Source organism: Hippopotamus amphibius, chromosome 2 (assembly GCF_030028045.1).
Source record: "Hippopotamus amphibius kiboko isolate mHipAmp2 chromosome 2, mHipAmp2.hap2, whole genome shotgun sequence".
In the NCBI taxonomy this organism is placed as follows: domain Eukaryota; kingdom Metazoa; phylum Chordata; class Mammalia; order Artiodactyla; family Hippopotamidae; genus Hippopotamus; species Hippopotamus amphibius.
Window position 1 is genome coordinate 231205663 of NC_080187.1, and position 20596 is coordinate 231226258.

The following is a 20596-nucleotide window of genomic DNA, read 5'->3' on the forward strand; positions in this document are numbered from 1 at the left end:
TAACTTTGAGGGCTCCCGCGTACGAACGTTACATTGGCAAGCTGATTAATTTTTTTTAATGCATTTATTACTTCATTTAGGCCGGTCAGTCACCTCTTAATTCTTCAGGACGTTTGTTCCACACTTTGTGGTGACTTCAGCCACCTCTTCTTTGACCCTTGGGTGTTAATTATCTGAACGTGTGGGTTTGATCACTGCCAGATCAGTCACCTTGGCCTTTCTTCTTTGTGCCAGTTGGGTTTTCTGCCTTCTCATCATACGTATTATCTGTCCCGCTTTCCAGTTCACACTTGGCTGAACACAGAAATCTAAGATGAAAAGCAAATAGCTTTGATTTCTGCTGCAAATTAGCTTTCTCCATCAAATCAAATCCCATTTCAGATTTTCTTGGTCTGATCTTTTCCCTCCTCAGGCTCTTCTGATTTCACCTCTAACATACTCTTCTTCATAACCTGGCCTAAATCCCCATTTGGTGGCATTTCAGTGATATGGCTCAAAGTGAAACAGCTTTCATTTTGAAAATCACAAATATTTTAGATTAATGTTCTATTCCATAAGAAATAATGTACTAAAATAAGTTTCTAAGTAAAGTATTCCTTGACTCTTTTCAGATCAACCACTTTATAAATGGACCACAGATTCTTTGCCATGTCTTCATATTTCCCTAGGTTAACAGACGAGGTATTCTTTTGAAAATGCAATTTAAAGGAGAAACTATTGGCACACCTGAGAAAGAAGTATAAAGAGCTATCAAGTAATTCAGATCAAATGTGAACAAAATTAAGTCAGCACTAAAATGTTTATTTGCAGTCTCCAGTACCTGGGTAAGTTTCCTCATTTGGTAGGTCTGCTACTAAATGTGTTTAGCCTAGTGAAACACTTTTGAATAAACTGCTGAGTTAAGCATGTGTCACAAGAGAATTACAGTGGAATATTAAGGATATTCCAAGCATCTCCTTTAATTACAAAGAAGGATTATTCTCAAATATTAAAAAAAATTATTCTAAATTAAATAGCATAATGCCACCTCAATACCTAATAATGTTCATTAAAGAACTGGACGTGCGGCTCAGCGCTAAGGACTGTGCCAACCCTGTGTTCCACACGGCACTGGGAACACAGGCTGAGAAGCCGCAAAAGTACGTCTCAGTTAGTAACTGACTTTCATGTTATGTTTACAATGATAGGTAAGCTACTAAATTAAAAAATGTTTCTATCCACTATACCATGATGTAGGTGAGGCAATGATATTACATATACTGTATGTCATTTATTTTAACTTTGCAACTTTAACCATATTTATTTTATGCCTTCAGTGTTCAAATAATCTTAAAAGAAACCATACAAAAGATTAGCTAGCTACATTAAAAATGAAGAAATTTCAATTGATAACATTTAAAACATATTTTTATATCATGCTTTAATTTTTTAAGCCAAGATGAAATGGTGTAATTCAAATATACATTGCCAGCCACTATGTTTCCCTATTCTTTGATTAAAAAAATTATTCCTGGATCACAAACCACTATATTTTAGAAACTATATTTGCTTATTCTGCATACCATAAAGAAATGGTATAATGACATATATGAACTGGACAATTCTGCTTATTGATGAGAAGGATGGTGATGTTTTACATATAATCAGCCCAGTCAAAAATCCCAATTATTCACATTTGTGTGCTGGCAAAATATTCACCATATTCCAAATAGACGTGACTTATAACATGAGAAAAGAACTTGCCCAAAACTTACAAAAGAATTAAAATGAATGTTACTTTGAAATCATATTTCTGCCCAATCAGCTCTATTTTTTTTTAAATCATTTTCCAGAACACATTAACATACTACCTTTCATACAGTGCTTTTCCCCCATGAACCTGGACGCGTCTTCATAAACATCAATTAATTCTCACTAACCTATGCCGCCCACTGCCTAGTGCGAACGATTAGGCTGGGCTGGGCAGCGCGTCCGACGCGCCGGCTGCTGTAATTACATAACAGTTCTCCTCTAACCAGTGCCCATCCACGCAGCTCACGTACACGCCACGGATCTTTGCACGGAGGGCCAGACAGTCCGGCCTACAGAACACTCAGATGGGCGCTTGGCATTCATTCCTGATGGAACTGGGACCACAGAGAACCTTCTAAGCAGGGGGCAGGGCTCTTGGCCATTAGCTACACTTGGCTTGGCCAAGCATGGGAAAGCTTTTGTATTTGAAAGGTTTCACTAGCAAGTATTTGTTAACCCTTTAAACCAACAGAACAAAGCTAATAAATTCAAGATGTTGGGGCTAGTGTCTTCCGTGTAATTTACGCCAAAGCGCTCTATTTAATGCAAATACTTCGTAGTACATAGTAAACGTCTTCTCAAAGGACTCAGAGGATAGCCAAGTGAGTTAAGTGAGAAGTGCCTTTGTGACCACAGGCTCAGACTCAGCTTGCAAGGCTAAAGAGGACAAATGTTGCCACCTTTAATTCAGGATATTTAAGTGTTCTCTCTTTTGCCTCAGACAAACTAAAGCATGTAGAGAATTGGTTTCCTCTCCTTGGTGCAGACAAGCTCCAATCTCTTTTGTTAACTTTTTAAGCTTACAGAGAAGAGACTGCAGCAAATATGAAATTTGCCTTGCAATTTCTTGTCTAGCTACATTTAGTGGATATGTGCATGTTTTACATCCATGAAATTTTCTGTTCTTTTCATTTAATAGTGTTCAATAAGCAAGTCTAAGTACTGATGTAATTTACACTATTGTCATGTTTAACAATCGTAGAAAGACTATTTCCAATTGTTTGCTATTATAACCAGTGTTGATATCAATTTATTAGAAAAATATTAGTTTTCCTCTTCAGGTTATTTCTATGAGGAATGTTCCCCCAAATGTCAGAATATAAACAACGTTATAGTGTTTACTGCAGGTTACTTGCATGCCCCGGGAAAACATGAGCTGTTTAGAATAACCTTTGAGTTGCAATGTAAACTTTAAGTTGTATTAATTTACATTGTAACTGCAAGGGACAGTGAGGATTTTTCAAGTGATAATTTACCATTTGTATCTTCTTCTGCACAAAACAGTATTTCCCAAAATGTGATCTGTGAAACACTCTCTCCCTCTCCTTCTTCATCTCCTTCTCCTCAGTCTCTCTGAATAAAATCATATTGTATAATTGCACGCATTTTATGTGCAGACACTCCTTCTTGGGCAGGATGATCTAACGAAGACAGGAGGGGCAAGGTGCCTGCTCCTGTGGGGCTTCCGTTGCAGTGAGGAGATGGTACATATACACAGAGACAGAGAACTTCATGTAGCATCCAATGAAGAGCACAGACAATCCCGTGATCAAAGATGCTGGAAGCAGGGGGCTTATTCAGAGCAGCGCGCACCAGAGGAGGCCTTACTGAGAAAGAGACAGAGGGCCGAGAGCCAAACAAGAAGAAGGCCAGCCTTGGGCAGCTCTGTCTGGCAGCAGAACTTCTCAGAGGGGACAGCAGAGAGCAGAACACCCGAGGCAGGAAGGAACACGCGTGGTGGTTAAACAGCAGATGGAGGCCTGTGGGGCTGGGAGTCTAGTTGAATCAGGAAAAAAGAGGCCCGGAGCGCCCTGAGAGACAGGCAGGGCCGAATCACGCAGAAGGCCACGTAGGGTTGAAGATCTGGGACAAAGGGTGCACGACCGTCAAATAAGTCGGCGCACCCCTGGGTTGACCAAAGCTGAGCAGGTTTCTCCCTGCGGGACTTGCCAAAGCCTTTGAAACATGAATGTTCTCTCAGTTTCCAAGAAGGTAATACAGTCCCCGGAGCGTCCCGAATACATTTGGTCCCGGCATTCTTTTCTCATAAAGGAGCTCTTGAGACTATTGTCTCAAGGAGAATGCTTTGGCCAAGGCAGCGGCCAGAAGCAGGGGTTGATCATCGGCTTTTAGGCCAAATCCAGCAGGCAGCGGGCCGCCTGCTTCTGCACAGTCCCTGGACTAAGAAGAGTGGACGCATTTAAAAATAACTATTTTGCAGCATGTGAAAATCATGAAATTCAAATCGCTGTGCCCATAAATAAAGTTTTATGGGGACACATCCCACGTGTTTTGGTCACTGCTCTCCATGCCTGCATTGGTGCATCCCTGGTGGAGCTGGGCAGTTATGCCAGACTGTGGTCCACAGACACTACGGTGCTTACTATCTGGCCCTTTACGGGAACAGTCTGCCATCTCTGGTCTAAAGCAGCGACTTTGACTATAAATCTTCATATGAACATTGGGCTATAGCCATAATTTACATATTCTGTAGTAAATACTTGTTAAGTACTTGCCCTGTTCCAGACTCTATTTTTTGCCTTTGATATTTATTTTGTTCTACATTTTTAGATCGCTACTTAACAAACCCAGTTTCTTTACCTTTAATTTCCTCAGTTTCTTTAGCCTGAGTGTGTGTTTTTCAATAGGTTGAAAAAGCACTTCAATTTTCTTATACTTAAAAATAAGTGATGGTTAACTCTTTCATGTGTTTAGACAATTCTGAAGTTGGGCGTGAAGTCTGGTGTCTCCATCTACACCAAATCGCTTTCGCAGGATATACATTTAACCACGTAGCATTCCTTAGTAATTCCTGCACCTACTCCTACATTGCTTCTAGTTTCTCAGATGTGAAGCTCTAACAATACTTGAAATACTTCTGAGTTATCTGCTTATTCCACGGACCTCGTTTTCTACTGATTACCTGATAACAAAGTCTTCTTACAACTGTCATAACATTGTTATATCTTCTAAGGCCAGTCGACTATAGGACCTTAAAAGTGCGGGGACTATTCTTCCCCCATTCATGGACCCATCTGAGTATCTGTGAAGTGTCACATAGTGTTTAAGGACGTTTCAGTTAGTGTTTCATTCAAACACAGGATGCAATCAATTCTTTATAAATTCAAATTTAGTAAACACTTCTCGGTTCAACATTCTGGGTGTTTATTTTCAATCATGTGCGTACAACCTAAATACGTTTTCATTGTGAACTATTCTGGGGAAAACAGAAGTACCTTCCTGTCTCTCCCCTACCCTGTCACACTCCCCTCCCCAGAGCCGTGCTTCTCTCAGAGAAGCCTAGAAACATTGTCAACAGGTAGAACACTGCAAAAGAGACCACAGATGATTCAGTCCTGTCTGTCATTTTCTTCCTCCAGCATTTCCCTGTTTTCTTTTCTTAGTCACCATGACTCGTCCTACAACATCATTGATCCTGGGGAGACATGGCTAGATTCAGTTTCTCCCACAAATGCTCAAAATTTAACAGGATCAACTCAAAATCACAGTTTGGCTTCTAGCGGCAAATCTTTCAGATTTTTGTAATTGTCCCTTTTATTGACAGAGCTTATGAAAGGTCTGGTTTCTCCCCTCAGATCTCTGTGACTAATCTCCCAATTTGGAAATAATAGACACATTAAAAGAAGTCCAGTAGATCTCGTGTTAATTAGAACCTCCGTGTTCAATCTCCTAGAATGCTGAAAAGATCTTTATGGTGCTGGGTCTCTCAGGTGAGGCACATTTGGTTGAAATAAATTATGAGCTGGTTCTGGAGAACTGCTCAGTGACGATTAAATAAACAATAAGCTACCCATAGTGTGGGCCCTCAGAGATGACTTAAATGCAAAGTTTAGCTTGGGTAGAACAAGGAGGATTGCCAAGTGACAAACATACTAAGATAAATTTGTATGATTCCCAGGCAGCGTGTCTTCAACATTAAAAAATTTCCTCCCTGATTAGTTGGGGGTTTTATTAAAAATAAAATGCAATGCCTGTAAAGAAGAGGAGGAGAGATGTTGATGGGGTTTGTCTTCCTGGAGTTTTTACCTGCAAGTCCACACTAAACGGGCCCAAACAAACCATGTTAGCAGGTCTGCCCTCTCAGCAGCTGTATGCTAAATCCTGCATCTCTGCCATCCGGAAAAGCTGGTCAATCTCCAGATAGATAACCAACAAAAGCATCTGAAGTTTTGGAGTTTAGGGGAGGGGAAAGGTTGATCAAACCCACTTATCACACTCCTGAGTTTTGAAAGACGGTGGGAAAAGGGGCTCTCCTGTTAGGGGTGCCCACCCCCTGCTTTCCAGCCAAAGGGAATGCTTTGCTATGCAAATAACAAGTCTGATCTCGGAGGAAGTGAAGGATTCAGAATAGTAAAGAAACTCACCTTTTGGAGGTAAATTAACTCTTTTAAGGTACCATCGAACAAATTACTTCTCCATGCTCTGAAAGTTCTTAGTGCCCTAAAACCCCCAGATCACCTGAGATTGGCTTGCTCTGTTGAGGGTCAAGCCTCATAAAGAGTGAGACTCACTGGGAAAACATCTTTTGTCTGTCCTAGTTAAGGTACATAAAAGAAGCATGTGGAAAGCACTCAGCAACTGGACACTTGTGTTTGACCCCAACCAGCTGGAATCTGAAGGTTGCAAGTGTCAAGGTCGGTTTCAAGCCTAGTAACCTCACTGAATAGGTTTCAATTTGAGACTTACTCTCTTTAGATAATTCTGCCTCCCTCTCACATCACCCTCAGTCCCCAAGAAAGCTGGTGCAAGGAGTCAGGGCAAGAGAATGAGGGACGCACGTTGAGTCCAGTAGGAAATTGTCCAACCAGCAGTTTCAGAGACCTTTAGCGTGTCTCTCCTTCTCTGGGTCTTGAAAGAACATGTGCCCCAGAGGACTAAATCAGGTGGATACGAGCACTGTGGTATACAATGTTCTCAGCCCCAGCTGTCAGGTAACCCACTTTTCAGGATACGTAAAACATACAAGGAGCATTCTGTTTAGTCCTGGGACCACAACATTTCAGTTGAGCCTTAGGAAGTCAGTAAGAATCTTAATGACATTTGGAATTGACGCCCACAGCTCTGCTATTATAACTAGGCTGCGTAAAATTACCTGAGGATGACTAAGTTTTATACCCAGGCTATTTTCACAAAGGTGATCCACATTAACAATATATAAACCATAGACTTGAGACATAAGATACGGTAAGGTTATAATATTTGAAATGAAGAAAAATGGAATACAACATAAAAGCTTTATGGACATTTGTAAGTATATGAGCAAAGAATTTTGAAAAGGAACACAGAAAAACATGACTAGTTCTAAGATGATGAAGTGATAAGTAAATCTGCTACCTCATAAAAACGTTTAAGCTTCATTTTCATAAAGACTAGAAACAATAGCGGAGGAAAGCGAGAGTTGCATCTAAGCAGCTGGAATGAGATGTTACAATTGCACATGAAATACCTGAGTCTGAACTTTCTGGAGGTGACGCTAAGTCTGAGTTATATAGCTCTCACTGACCAATTAAAGAAGGTTTATAAGTAAGTTCTCGAAAGATACACCTGTTTTTACCTTGGAATCCTAGGTGAATGTAAGGGACAGCGAGTATCGCCTTAACCATACCTGCTGTTATCACAGGAGAAGAGCACTTCATTGGTTTTCATAACAATCTATAGAAAACTAAAGTAAACTGAATTCAGTTAGAAATTCTCCATCTCTCCCTCTCCCTCTCTCACAGGGTGCATGTCTTTGGGCTCTGCCCTTGGATCCTACCTCAACCACACACTGCTTTGAAAACCAAATGACAAGGATTGAAAAATTAGCATGAGGCCTGAGATGAACAGTGATACGCTTTCTCAACTGGATCCTGGGTAACCACACAGGGTGGAAGCAGTGGCCGATACCAGAGAGACAGAGAAGTAATTTCGGGACTGAATGCTGGAGTCCAGTGTTTTACACTCTCCATCAGTGTGCTCGGGATCCTTTGGAAAATCATCTACTGGCCAGGCCTTTAGTTAATAAAACTAAAAATATTGCTAAAGTAACGACACTGAAACTACGCAAACTAGAATCTACTTGCACCTTGGCTAGGGGGTTCGAGGATTTAGGAGGGGGGCGGGCCCGTTTTTAAATATTTTGTTAGAAATCATTATAAAAAGTCAAGAGAGATCAACAAGATCTTTTCTTCAGGAATGTGGTGAAACCTACTGAAAGCTGGACTTAAGAAATTCTCATTAGTAATGTAACTCAGCAAATTATTGTACCATCTTGCCTTTTCCTGAAATTTTACATTTTTGCAATAAGCATTTCTATAGTAATGAACCCTATAGTGTTTGTTATATTTTCTGAATAGTTTGAGCTACATAACAGCATTTGTATTCAGGGTTTTTAGAGAATATGTTGAAAAGAGAGAAAAAGCAGAGACAATTGGAACTTGCTTCAGTTAATTCCTTAAGTAAGGTGACTTACGGTGATTTCAAATGACTTGCTCAGTGAGAAACTATTCTAATTCCTTTTTCTAGGATTGACTAAAGGTTGCGCACTTGAACTTTTTTCTTTCAACGTTTCCTGTGTTTTTTTTTTTTTTTAAATATTAGAGCAATCAAAGCTTTTTCCTAAAGCACGCCACTTGTCTGTGCGAGCGACCACTGCAGTTTTGGCCTGTTTATTTATTCTGCCCCTAAGTACTGACAGCACAGGGAAACGGGACCCTTGCAATACAGGCCCCCTTGCTAACCACTCCACCCACCTCCAGCTGAGTTTTCAAAATCGTGCTCGTCTGTCTCAAACGGTTCACTGGAGTAATTCTGCAGCATTTCACCAAGTACCCCAAAGGCCTCTAGGGAATACTAACGCCCTTCTGATTCTCAGGTAGTGTAAGGTCACCAACATTGTTGCTGCATTATTATTTTCATCTAAAAAGAGCGTGTGTACGTTACCCAGTTTGCTCTGTGTGGAAGCAAAAGTGTCATGAAGGACAGGCCGGGGACCTGGGCCCGAAGCCTTCTTTTCCTCTTGTCCCCGGCGGTCACAGCAGCCGCATCCTGCGCTCGGGCCTCTGAGCAGCCCCGACGGCGGCGGCTGTGACTCCCGGGGCCGGGGGGGCCCAGAGGAGGTCAGCGGAGGTGCCGGCAGGTACGACGACGGGCCTGGCACCCCATGTCCGACGGAGACGAGCCAACCGCGCTCGCGCAGGCGCCAGGCCCCCCGGAGTCCCCTGCCGCCGCCCCCCGGCCCCGCGCTCCGGCGGGGACCATGCCCCCCGCGGGCAGGACGGCCCCGCGCCCCGCGGACCCCGACGGCGCGCCCAGGCCGGGGACCGTCGGGGCCGCCCGCGCCCGGGCCCTCTCCGCGCGGCGCTGCCCGGCGGCCGGGGGGGAGCGGAGGCGGGCCGGGCCGAGGCCGAACACAACGTCAGCGGGTCCCCTGGCGGGTCCCGAGCGCGTCATGCAACCCAAGTCGGGGCACGTGCGAAGCGCTCGGGCCGCCCCCCACCCCACCCCCAGCGCCTTGTCCTTGGGCGCCCAGGAAGCCGGTCCCAGCGCAGGGCTGGGCGGGGATGCCCTGAGCAGCGCCCCCGATGCGCTGGCGACTCTGTGGAACCCCTCAAGGGCGGCCCTCCCGCCCCATCTTCCTCTAAGCAATGGGCGCATGACCCCCCGGGCAAGAAGGGCGCTGGGGGCAGCGGCGGGGTGGGGGGAGGCACGCCGTCCAGAAGCAACGACGAGCATCGCCGCGCAGCTTCCGTGAGGGACTCGGTGGCGCATTCGTCCAAAGCATAGACTGCTGAAGCCCGCGTTAACTCATCACACACACGTGTGCCTAATTCCTTAGCTCCCGGGACCTCAGGGCTGTGCCCTCACACGGAACTCAAAGAGTTAACGCGGGCCGGAGCTGGCCGCTGTTCACGCTGACACTTGTGGCACCAGGACTCCTTTGTTCACTAGGTGTATGCAATTCACAGAATTTCACGGTAAATTCCCCAGACCAAATATTTGGCTGAACAAATAAACAACATTATCCATTCCTGAAAATAAGCCAGGGGAAGGAGGGGGCAGGTTCAGGGGAGGGTGGGTGCTCGAAAGTGACCTGCGCCGGGCGGCCACCGGGCTCAGGATTGGCCCTCGGATAATTTGTCCCAGTGCGGCAGCGCGTCCATGACGCGGACGCTTCAGAACGTTGCTGGAGACAGGGCGACACCAAACGAGGCTGCCTGAGGGGAACCCGTGATGGGCTTCCCCTAAATGATTGATTCGACCTCCTCACCATTCATCAAAGGGGCGGCGAGCTGGGGGGCTAGGGGAGGGGGCGGTAACCCTGTTTGCAGGGAGTTTTGGAGGAACTGCGGAGTCTCGCTGCCTTGGCCCGGGGCTCTGATCTCCTCTCTCCACCTGTGCTCTCCAGGGAGCTGGGGCTTTGGCAACCGCTCCACTTCTATTTTTATTGGTTTCCACTAAGCTGCTCCTTTCAGAGGATTGCAGGACTTCAGTAATTAAAAACAAAAATGAGTCCTGCTTCATCCACCCCACCCCCGAGAGCACATGGAAGAGTGTGTGTACGTGGGGGGAGGGGACACTGAATACCACCACAGCCACCGCCACTGCCACTCACGCCTACATCCTCATGACAAAGAATGCACTCCTAACAGCCCGCCCCACAGACTACAGGAAGACACCCAAACCCATCCAAGCCTGTGCAGAAAAACAGCACACGCAAGAAATGATCCTGAGCAAGCTAAAATTCCAGGGCATGATTTAGTTGCTGGTGGCAAGAAAAAGCTGAGTTCTCTCCTCAGGTCCCCTGAGCCCCTATATCCACGTCCTTCCAGAATGCCATTTCTCTGCCTCACTAGCGGCCCTGAACAGAGGGAGACGACTCAAGCACGGTAGCATTTTCTTTTTTTTAGTTTAGCCAAAAATTGAGCTTTCTCCTTGAAAAAACCCTGGCTCAGAACTTCCCATCCACCAGGTGTACCACTTTCTGCCCAGACCCAGGGAAGGGGGAGGCGTGGCAGAGGTGCAAGGAGAGCTGGTATCTGACTCAAGAGGTTCTACACAGCGGGACACTTTCACCAAGCCCACTCGGAAATTCCGACCCTTCCGAATCCGACCCCATTGCCACCCCCACACAGCTCAATCTCTTGGAATTCTGAACCCAGTGAAAGCCCTCATCCTGGGACTAGGAGACAAGGGGGGAAAGTCCAAAAACACTAGAGAATTCCTACCATGTGGTATTTTAACATATTGGTCACCAAACTTTCTGAGAGTAAGGCAGATGATTTTCTTGGACAAAACCCACTTCTCAAAACAAAACCAAAAACAACCCCCAAACTCCTGTTTAAAACACACCCACACACGTTAATATGTGAGTGTGCAAATTCGTTTTGGTTTAAAAATACAACATAACTGGAGACACCCTGGGGTGTCACAGAAGCTGAGGTGGGCACCATCTCCCTAGAGTTGAGACTCTCATCCATCACGCTTCACTTCGACACACCTCGAACAGGTGAACAAAACCAGAGGATGCACAAGGAGCCCAAAACTGAGGCTTTAATCTGGCCTCCTCCCTTCATCCCGCTATCCCCCAAGGCATGTGTCTTCCAGATGGAGAGGATGCTGCGTCCTTGTCCTTGTGAACATTACACAGAAACGGAACCCAATCCACCCTCAGTCTACTTCCTATCTTTCCAACGTAACCACCTCCAGCTACCACCCTGACTCCCACTGTGCCCCCAGCCCCACCTTAACGGACACAAACCTCATCCAGAAGAGACGGGACAAAGGAAGAGAGAAAGGATTTAAGAGAAAAAGAACGTAGTTTACCTTTAAAATAATGACTCATTTTATTTTTTTCTTTTAATACGTAGTTATAAATATATCTTGTCAAAATATATGATCAATATGGTCAAAACATTTGCACGTAAAGTCATAAATAAGGTCAAGGTGAATGTTTAGATTTTTTTTTCCTTTTTTTTTTTTTTAAAGATAAAAGTCCAGCTATAAGGAAGCAGTCTGTGTAGTGTGTGGGTGAGTCGTGGCTGGGACGCGCGCGCGCGCGTGTGTGTGTGTGTGTGTGTGTGTGTGTGTGTGCGCGCGCGCACGCGCGTCCCCAAGGAAGGCCTGACCTCAGCGGCACCCACACCCCTCTACCACCATCTCCTGATAATTTTTCAGCACCACCTTGTCATACTCATCCAGGTACAGCATGGAGATGGCGCTCAGTTCGGTGGGAACACAACAGGCTTTGGGGATACTGGAATTGACAGAGTTGACCAGGGTCTGCACGATGGCATGGTTGGTTGAGTTGAGGTGGTCGGCCAGTGGAAAGGGGCAGTCCCCGTGGCAGTAGAAGGCCTGGTAGCCCGGTGGGGCCACAATCCAGTCATTCCAGCCCACGTCGCTGAAGTCCACGTAGAGCGCGTGGCGCCGGCAGTTCTTGTTCCTCTTGCGGGCCCTCTGTGGGGGATGCTTGGGGCTGCGCTTGGCCCTCCGGCGTCGGGTCAAGGCGTGTCCCCGGCCATCGTGGCCAAAGGTGACCAGGAGGGGCCGGAGCTGGGCCCAATCCCCACTCCCTTGAGGTAACGATCGGCTGATCCTGACGTGCTGGCCCTGGTGGGTCCGTGTCTGATGGAGGTGGGTCACCTCGATGGCCAGCCCGTAGTTGGGCTGCTTCTCCCGGGTCCAGCGAAGCACCGCAGGGCTCACATCAAACGCTTCCCACCGCGTCACATTGTGGTGGACCAGTCTCGTGTCCAGCAGTCGTGCGATGAGCTGCCCAGGCACGGCTTCTGCCGGCGGCTTCATAACCTCATAAATGTTTATACGGTGAAAACCCTGCTCCCAGTCAGGGCCCTGGTCCACCTGCTCCCGGAAGAGTCGAAGCTCTGCGGACGAGATCATCTCGTTCTCTGGGATGCTGCTGAGGTTAAAGAGGAAACGAAAAGCAGAGTTTTCGCTGGTCCCTGGGATGTTCTCCAGATGTTCTAGGCACAGTTGGGGAGGAAAAGAAAAAGAGAAAAGGGAAAAAAAAAAAAGCACGTGAGCTTTTTCAGAGGCTGAGAAGTCAAGAAACAGCTTAGAGCCAGCTGACGAGTGGTGAACTCTGGTTATACAGCGGAAGCCTATTTGGGGGAAATAAGCATACTGTTTAATTGGAAGGAGCAGATAAATGGGGCAGCTAGCAAACCAGCAAAGCCTAGCCAGCATTCAGCAAGCACCAAAGACAGAACCTCCCAACCTCCTTTATACATCTAATAATTTCCATGTGTCAATTCCTTACTCCACCACCATCAGACTCCCCTTTTAAAGCCCTCTTGGCTTTGTGTACACAGTTTTCTTTACAAGTGGTTGTAAAGAAAAAGAGGGGCCAACCGAGCAGAGGCAGGAGGGAACTTGCACACAACCACCTTCTCCCTCTTCTTCCACTTTCGCGTATGTTACCAGACATTTCCCCAGCGATCTTGGAAACACAGAGCATGCCTTGTTGATCATGTTACAGAGAGGAAAATAAATTCCAACACAGTAATGATGCTGGTGGATTAATAACTCAGATTTACTTGGAAAAGAAACATCCGCTAGGAAACATTCAGATCGGATTACAAGGCCCCTATTGAATAAAGCTGACAAACACACAGCTGTAATATTAAATTCAGTAGGTGCTTTGAAAAAAAAAAAAAAAGGGGGCAGAAAACCTGGCATAAAAGGCTTTGATATAGCAAAAGCACACCGCCGGGGCCAGCCCACGTCTGACTGGTGTCATCCCCCTCCTCCCAAACCCCTCCCTTCTGTCTCCAAAAAGTACATTCTGCCACAGCCCTGGACACTCCGGGAGGCAAGCAGCTCTGTTCCCCAGCCTCCTGGATCAGGGGCTCTGATGCAGCTTGAACTCCTCTCCCCCAGGGCGCCCACGGCCCCACCGGGCAGCCCTCCTGGCCCTCCCCAGCCCAGACTCCGTGCAGGGACTGACCTTCGTGGTGGAAGCTCCTCACGGTGTTGGCCCGACTGGCCGGGCGCTCAGGATACTCCAGACCGATGCCCTGGGTCTGCTCTTCCTCCTCCTCCTCCCCAGACTGAAGCCGGTAGAGATCCCGCATGTAATCCGGGACGACTGCGCTCTTGCTGGGCTGCGGGCGGCGGCGCAGCCCGAACATCTGCAGAAGTGTGGCCTCGAAGTCCCGCAGGAGCTCATGGCTCTGCCCCGAGCGGCGTCCTCCCGCGTGGCCCTGAATCTCGGCGACTTTTTTCTTCCCCGTCTCAGGTATCAAACTAGCATGGCTCGCGCCTCCTAGCAGGACTTGGCATAATAAAACGACCATCAGCATTCGGTTACCAGGAATCATGGTGTCTCTGGGGAGGGGGAGGAGGTGGAGGGTTAAAGAATAAACAAACACCAATAACTCGAGAGAAACAGAGATGTCTCTGCACACGCACGTAGGGCTAGAGCTGGAGGGTCAAGATGCAGAGCAGGTCCGAAGAGATCAAGTGTGTGTCTTCCTCCTCATCGCCCCCCCCCCCCCCCCCCCACCAGCTGCAGCCATGCACGGCCTGAGAGGAGGAACTGCCCCGTAATTACTCGGTCTAACTTGTTTACAGTCAAATAAGCCCACATCAGATAGCCTCCATCCTGTTCATCTTCTTTCGTCCCAACTGCTATCTGAGCCATGATCTCAGCGTGGCTTCTCCCAGGATAAACAGTTAACTCGGAGGAGGTATAGAGGCCGGGGGAGGGAGCGTTAAGATGCCCTCGCCCTCCTCTCCACCGCAGGCCTTCGGCCTCTCTCCCCCTCTCCCCCCCACCCGCCTGCCCCCTCCGCCCTCCGAGCCCGACCTCCACAGCTCCCAGCCGGGCCGGGGCAGGAGGGAGGCAGCGCAGAGGAGCGGGGCAGGGTGCAGACACGCGGGCGCGGGCTCCGCGGGCGCCCCGACGGGCGGGGGGGGGGGGGGTGACTTGGCGGCGGCGGACGCGTCCGCGGGGCCGGTCCCAGGAGCCGCCCCCGGGGGTCCTGACAGGCGGCCGGGGCCGCCCCACGGGGGCCGCGGGCGCTCTCCGGCCCTGCGGGGAGGCGCGCGCGGCCGCCGCGGCTGCGGGCCGTGCACCCCCCGGGCCGCCCGAGGGGGCGAGCGGGGCCGGGCGCGCGGCGGAAGCGGGGCGGGGGGTGGGCCCGGGAGGGCAGGTCCCACGGGGGCGGCCCCGCGGCCCCGCGGCGAGCGCGCGCGGGCAGGGCGGGCGGCTCTACTCACTGACAGCAAACAAGGCATGCAGTCACAGTCCATGATTCTCGACGGCCGCCCCGGGACCGGCTCGCGGGACCGGCTCAGGGGCGCGGCGGCGGCGGCGGCGGCGCGCGGCTCGCGAGGGCACCGCCGACTGGCTCCTGGAAGGGATATTTGAATATAATGAGCCTGGCGCAGCCCGACTCTGTTTTTCTTCCAGCCCCTCCGAGTCACGTGAGCGCGGAGGCCCCGCCCCGCGCAGGAGGGGCCGCCGCCCCGCCTCCCCGCCCGCCCCGCGCGCCCGCCCCGCCCCATCCCGGCCCCGCCCGCCCCGCGCGGCGGCCCCCCCGCCCCATCCCGGCCGGCCCGCAGCCGCGTGCGCGGGACGCGCTCCTCGCCTCTCCCGGGGGCCTCGGCCGGTGCGGCTGCGCCCTGGCTGCGGCGGCCCGGGGCCGGGGGGGGGGTGGCCCTGCGCCTCCCGGCGCCCGCCCGGCTGCAAGGGGCCGGGATGGGGCGGCGGACGGCCTCGCCACGCGGGGCCCTTCAAAAAGGGAAGCGCTGAGGGACACGCAGACGCGCGCGCCCCGCTGCCTCCCCGGGTCCCCGGGAGGCCGGACGTCGGCCCCCGCGGCAGCCAGGCACCCCCTGCTCGGAACCGGGCAGCCGCTGTAGCTCCGGGCCGAGGGCTGCGGGGCCGGGGACTGGGGCGGCGACGGGTGTGGGGAGGGGGCGAGGGAGCCGCCGCGAGGACACGAGGGACACGCCGCCGCGCCCAGCGCATCCCCGAGGCGGGCGGCGGCGGGACGCGCGGGAGCGGCCTGGGAAAGAGGCGCCTCCTCGGAGAGGGCGCCGCGCGCGCTCCGGGGCGGCGAGTCGCGGAGCCCGGCGCGGGGAGGACGCCCCGGAGCCGAGAAGTCGCCTCCGCCGGCGCGCCTCCCGCCGCTGCCTCCCCGCCCCTTCCTCCCGGCACCGGCCGCCGCGGCGCAGCAGATCCGCTCCCCCACGAGCTTCACCCCCGCGCAGCTCCAGGCGCCCCTGGGATGCCCGGGCTCCCAACGAGGACGCTGCCCGCGCGGGTGGCTCGGCGCGGAGGCCTCTGCAAACCACGGACCCGCGCCGCGCCGCGCCGCGCCGGCCCGGCCGCCCCCGCGGCCAGGCGCTGGGCACCGGCCGCCCTGTGCGGAGGCTGCCCCCGGGTCCCGCCGCGGGTCCCTGCAGAGCTCGGAGGTCGGGCGGCCGACCTCACCCACCCCCCCGCCCACCCCCAGACTAGGTCTCCTCCTCGGGGGCCCTGCCGGGAAGGCTTGGAGCAAGAAGAGGAAAGGGTCCAGCGCTCGGCCCTCCCTCCGGCCGCGGCTGCCCGGCGCCGCCCGACCGCGCGCTGGCCGGCTGAGGGTGCGGAGGCCGCGGGCGCCCCTGCGCCACGTCCACGCCCGGCGAGGCCCGCGGCCGTCTGCGCGGCTTTAGGTTCCCCGCGCCCCCGCTGGGGCTCCCCGCGAAAGGGTTGGGAAGAGCAGAGTTGTGCTGAGACGCCCGGAACCCTCAAAGTGCCCGGTGGGAGGAGCCCCAGAAACGGGAAAAGCAGACGGACAGACGGAGAAGGGCCGGTCCCCGCGGGCGCAGGCCCCGTGCGGGGGACGGGCGCCCGCAGTCGCCGACCGTCCTCTGACCCTGGGAGCCTCCCAGGGCGCGGCGGGGCGCGCGCTGCGCCAAAACCCAGAGGCCGGCGCACGGGAGGCTTGTGTTTCAGCTTCGGATTCACAAGGATTCGTCTCTGCTCACATTTTTCTCCCCCAGTTTTCTTCATTAAAAAGAGATAAAAGCCGAAAAGCTCTCTCGTCGCCAGCACTTCTCCGCGGGGGCCGGGGGTGCAACTGTCGGTGGCGACTGTCCTTTCCTTCCTCGCGCCAGCTCTCTCCCAACGCCAGAGTTCGTTCAGAGGCGGCCTCAGTTTACCAAGTCAGCGTCTTTGGGGCTTTTAACGTCTCGCAAAGCCCTCAGCCCACAGAACGCGATCCTCACAAAGCATCCCACCAAGGGGTGCCAGGGAAGCGTCTAAAGCCGCGGGCCCAGCTCCCGCGGGGAGGGGTCCGCAGGGACCCGCGCATCCCGGGGCCCTTTCCCGTCGGGAGGGCCAGGAAGAGCCGCGCGTCCGCCGTGCACCCGGCCAGCAACTCTCCAGAGGACGCGGCAGCGAGGAACCTGCGTTCCCGGAGCGGCCCGCATCCCGGCCCTCGTCCCTACGGACCCCACACCGTGAAATGCCAGAGCGGCGGCTCCTGGGATGCTGCAAGGCCACGGGAATGGCTCGTGGAGGTGGCGCGTGGGGCAGCAGCGGTTCGCCAGCCCTCGGGGGCTGTCGCCGGCTGGGGGCCGGGTCGGGGGACACCCCTAGACGCAGCCCCTCCGGAGGCGCGCAAGCTCCAGAAGCAGCAGAAATGCGCTGCCCGCCACGGAACCAGCCCGGGTTCGGTGTGCTCTCTCCACCTCGACGCCCCTCAGTCCCCTCGCTTCCTCCGGACCTCAGAGCTGCCTCTTTCTTTTCTCTGCTGGCCCTTCCTGTCGGGGAGTCGCAGATGCTAGTCCACGCGCGACGTGTTCCGCTCAAGACCCCACAGTCTGTCCCAACGACCCGCAACTAAAGGCTTCTCGTCTCTGCTCTTCTCCTGCCCCGAACCTACCCGACGTGGAAATCGCCCGGGGCCGCTGGACGAAGAACGTGGTCTGGGGAGAGGCGCAGCGTGTGTGGAAGTGCCTTTCGGCGCCAGCATCCCTACCTCTGGCACCCACGGCGGGGGCGGGGGCTGGGGGTGGGGGGGCACCTTCTACCTCGACCACAAGCAGAGCCCCGACGTCCCTCCCGCCCCCCGGGATGCGCCTCGGCCCCCCTTCCGCCGCCCGCCAGGTAGCCTTGCTCACCATAGGGCCCTGCAGCGGCGGGCTCGCCGGCAGCAGCTCCTGGGGACCTCTGAACGGCTGCAGTGAACCTGGGCGAGGGCCGAGGGCGGGGGCGCTGCAGGCTCGAGACGGCGCGGACGGGAATCCCATGAGGGAGGGAGGCGAGGTGCTCGGCCCGGTCAGCGGCGGCGGCGCGGGCTCGGGTCCCCGGCTCGGAGGCCAAGCTCACCTAGCTTCCGGGCCGAGCTCCGCGCGCCTTCCCGCCTGCCCTCCTGCTCTTTCCCCCTGCATCTTCCTCCTCCTCTTCCCCCCCCCCCCCCCCCCCCGCTCTCTCTTTCTTTCCTTCCTCCTCCTCCTCTTGCCCGGCAGCCCCTCCCTCCTTCCCTCCTCCCTCGCTCGCCCCCCTCTCCGGGATGGGCGCCCCGCCCACATCCTCCCATCCCGCCGCGGGGTCTCGCCTCGGCCCGCCGGCCCCGGTCCCGGAAGCCCGGGCAGCGCCCGAGTCCGCAGCCGCCTCCCGCTCGGGGAAGCGGCCGGGGCTCACCTGGGGACCACGTGCGGAGGCACTAGGAAGCGTGCAGCGACTAGTCGCAGTACCTTCCAGAAATACCCACGGGTTTCCCTGAGTGTAGAGTAAGTGCCGCCCAAACTGGCGATTAACACACTGAGTAATCACCATTTACCCCGAGTAATTAGAGATAATGAAACACCTCTAAAGTCAGGTTATGGAGAAAGGAGCTGTTGGATGGGTTTACAGGGAGGCCTTCCATAAACTGTTAAAGGATTTCCAAACGTTGAGAAACGGGCTGTGCTCAGAGCTGTGTGCCTAAGAGAGGTACCTCTTCGGCTATTAAAAGATGACTTTCCCTCCAAAACATTTTTTTAAATGCTTCTTGTGGAAAGCCTTGGTGATGACCCTCAGAAAGTCAGCCCTAATAGACAGTCTAGTTTGCCCCGCCCCTCCAGATCTAACCCTCTTGAGGACAGAGATGGCTTGGAGACAGGCTGGGGCAACATCTTTAGTTGGAAAAGTCTGTTTGTAACTCAGAAACTCTAGGAACCAACAAGGCAGTTATTTTGTTGTTGTTGTTGATTTTTGATGTTGTTTATTTGTGGTGCACCTAGGGATTCTTAACCTCAGCAAACTGATGTCCTCAGAAGGAGGTAACAACCACAGAAGCAACAACCTTTTTGGCCACAGGGACTCAAGAAAAGATACCCTTTGGTCTGTTTTTAAAGGAAGAAGGAAGGTGAGGAGTTGGCCCTTTCCTACAAGAAAGTACTATTAATCATATTAGCAGGGAGGTGGGATGTGTGGCTTTAAAACCTTCCCAAATAGGAGCTGATTTCACAGGGTGCCTCTGACAGAGCAGTGAGGAAGATACCAGCATCATCTCTCTGTTTCACAAACAAGGAAGGGGAAGGACAGCCAGGTGAAAGGGACTTGCCCAGAGCCCTGAAGTAAATCGCAGCCGCAGCTCTGGAGTCCTGAGCTACTTAGGCTGCAGGACAGGGCTGAGGGTCCCCACCCTGAGCGCCAGGTAGCTGGGGGATTACTAAAGGATGGAGCATTTTCTGTGCTGGATTTCTTTCCCTGGAATAGACGTTGCACGTCACCATCTCAAGCAGGGCATTTAGGTCTTTACTTAAAAAGATACTGGTCCAAGGTAGTTCTTCTATAACAACGACTTTCACACACCTCCAGGATTTAGAAAACAGGAACTACTTCCTGTGTGGAACACAGGTTACAAAGGGTGGGAAGTGCATAAGATCAGAGAAGCAACCTTGAGAGCATAGCCAAGGTCGGCTGCCATCTTCCCCAAGTGAGGCCTGGAAATATATCAAACACAGGAGACAAGCTGAACGGCTTTGGGCAAGTCCTTTAGTTCTCACGGGTCTCGGTTTTCTCATCGGTATAATGAAAGAATTAGGCGAGATAATTTTCATGACGCTTTTCAATTTGAAAACGATTTAAACTTTCAATTGAAATTTTATGAAACATCAACCTTCTTTCATTCCAGTCACTGCTGAGCCCACCTCCTCTAAGAAGCTCTGATTAAACACGGCAGGGCAATACCACCACCTTGAAAGGATGACTGAAAACATACCTCCAGCTTCCAACATAATCAAAATCACATTAGTTATTAATAATAAGACAAAATTCCAATCCCATTAAATAGTAACCTAATGTCCATCCCGGGGCACTAGGCAATGTGCTCCTTCAGTAAGGAACAGGACAGATTAAATGTTTACCAAGCCCCCTAAATCAATCACTACTGTTTTAACCATTAACAAAATGTGTTCTTTAATATTTAAACTTGAAAGCAACAGTGATATGCTATGTTTAAAAGCAGGGCTTTATTTCATTTCATTTCAACAATAATAGTTTTTTTTTTTTTCCTTTCTTAAAACCCAGATGTTTTTGGATGATAGTTATTATCTCATTTTGCTGAAGCCCAGATACTAAAGTGGCCATTGGCCAACCCATGAGTCTGTGAAACTCATAGTCCAGGAGTTTCTAACTAAGCCACCTGACATACCTAGTTGAGACCCTGATATGAATCTTTAGATGTGTGTGGAGGGAACTCAGCACCCACTCTCTTGGGAGAGCTTTCTTTCTAGCCCACATTTTAGATGGGTGCAAACCATCATTATCAACTCCCTTTACTCCTCTTTCTTTTCTTTTTTTCTT

General features: G+C 51.9%; 2 protein-coding genes across 2 annotated transcripts; one reads left to right on the forward strand and one right to left on the reverse strand.

Annotated features, from left to right (window-relative positions):
- Positions 1-11611: 11611 nt before the first annotated feature.
- BMP4 (bone morphogenetic protein 4) lies at positions 11612-15160 on the reverse strand. The gene is made up of 3 exons (XM_057724892.1): positions 15034-15160; positions 13760-14139; positions 11612-12776 (listed from the first exon to the last, which is right to left on the reverse strand). Exons 2-3 carry the CDS (start codon positions 14130-14132, stop codon positions 11920-11922), a joined length of 1230 nt encoding a protein of 409 aa, XP_057580875.1. The 5' UTR covers positions 14133-14139; positions 15034-15160; the 3' UTR covers positions 11612-11919.
- On the forward strand, positions 14531-17589 carry LOC130844737 (collagen alpha-1(I) chain-like). The gene is made up of 4 exons (XM_057720823.1): positions 14531-15150; positions 15227-15240; positions 15379-16634; positions 16804-17589. The coding sequence occupies exons 1-4, from the start codon at positions 14531-14533 to the stop codon at positions 17587-17589; spliced, it is 2676 nt and encodes an 891-aa protein (XP_057576806.1).
- The last annotated feature ends 3007 nt before the right edge of the window (positions 17590-20596 follow it).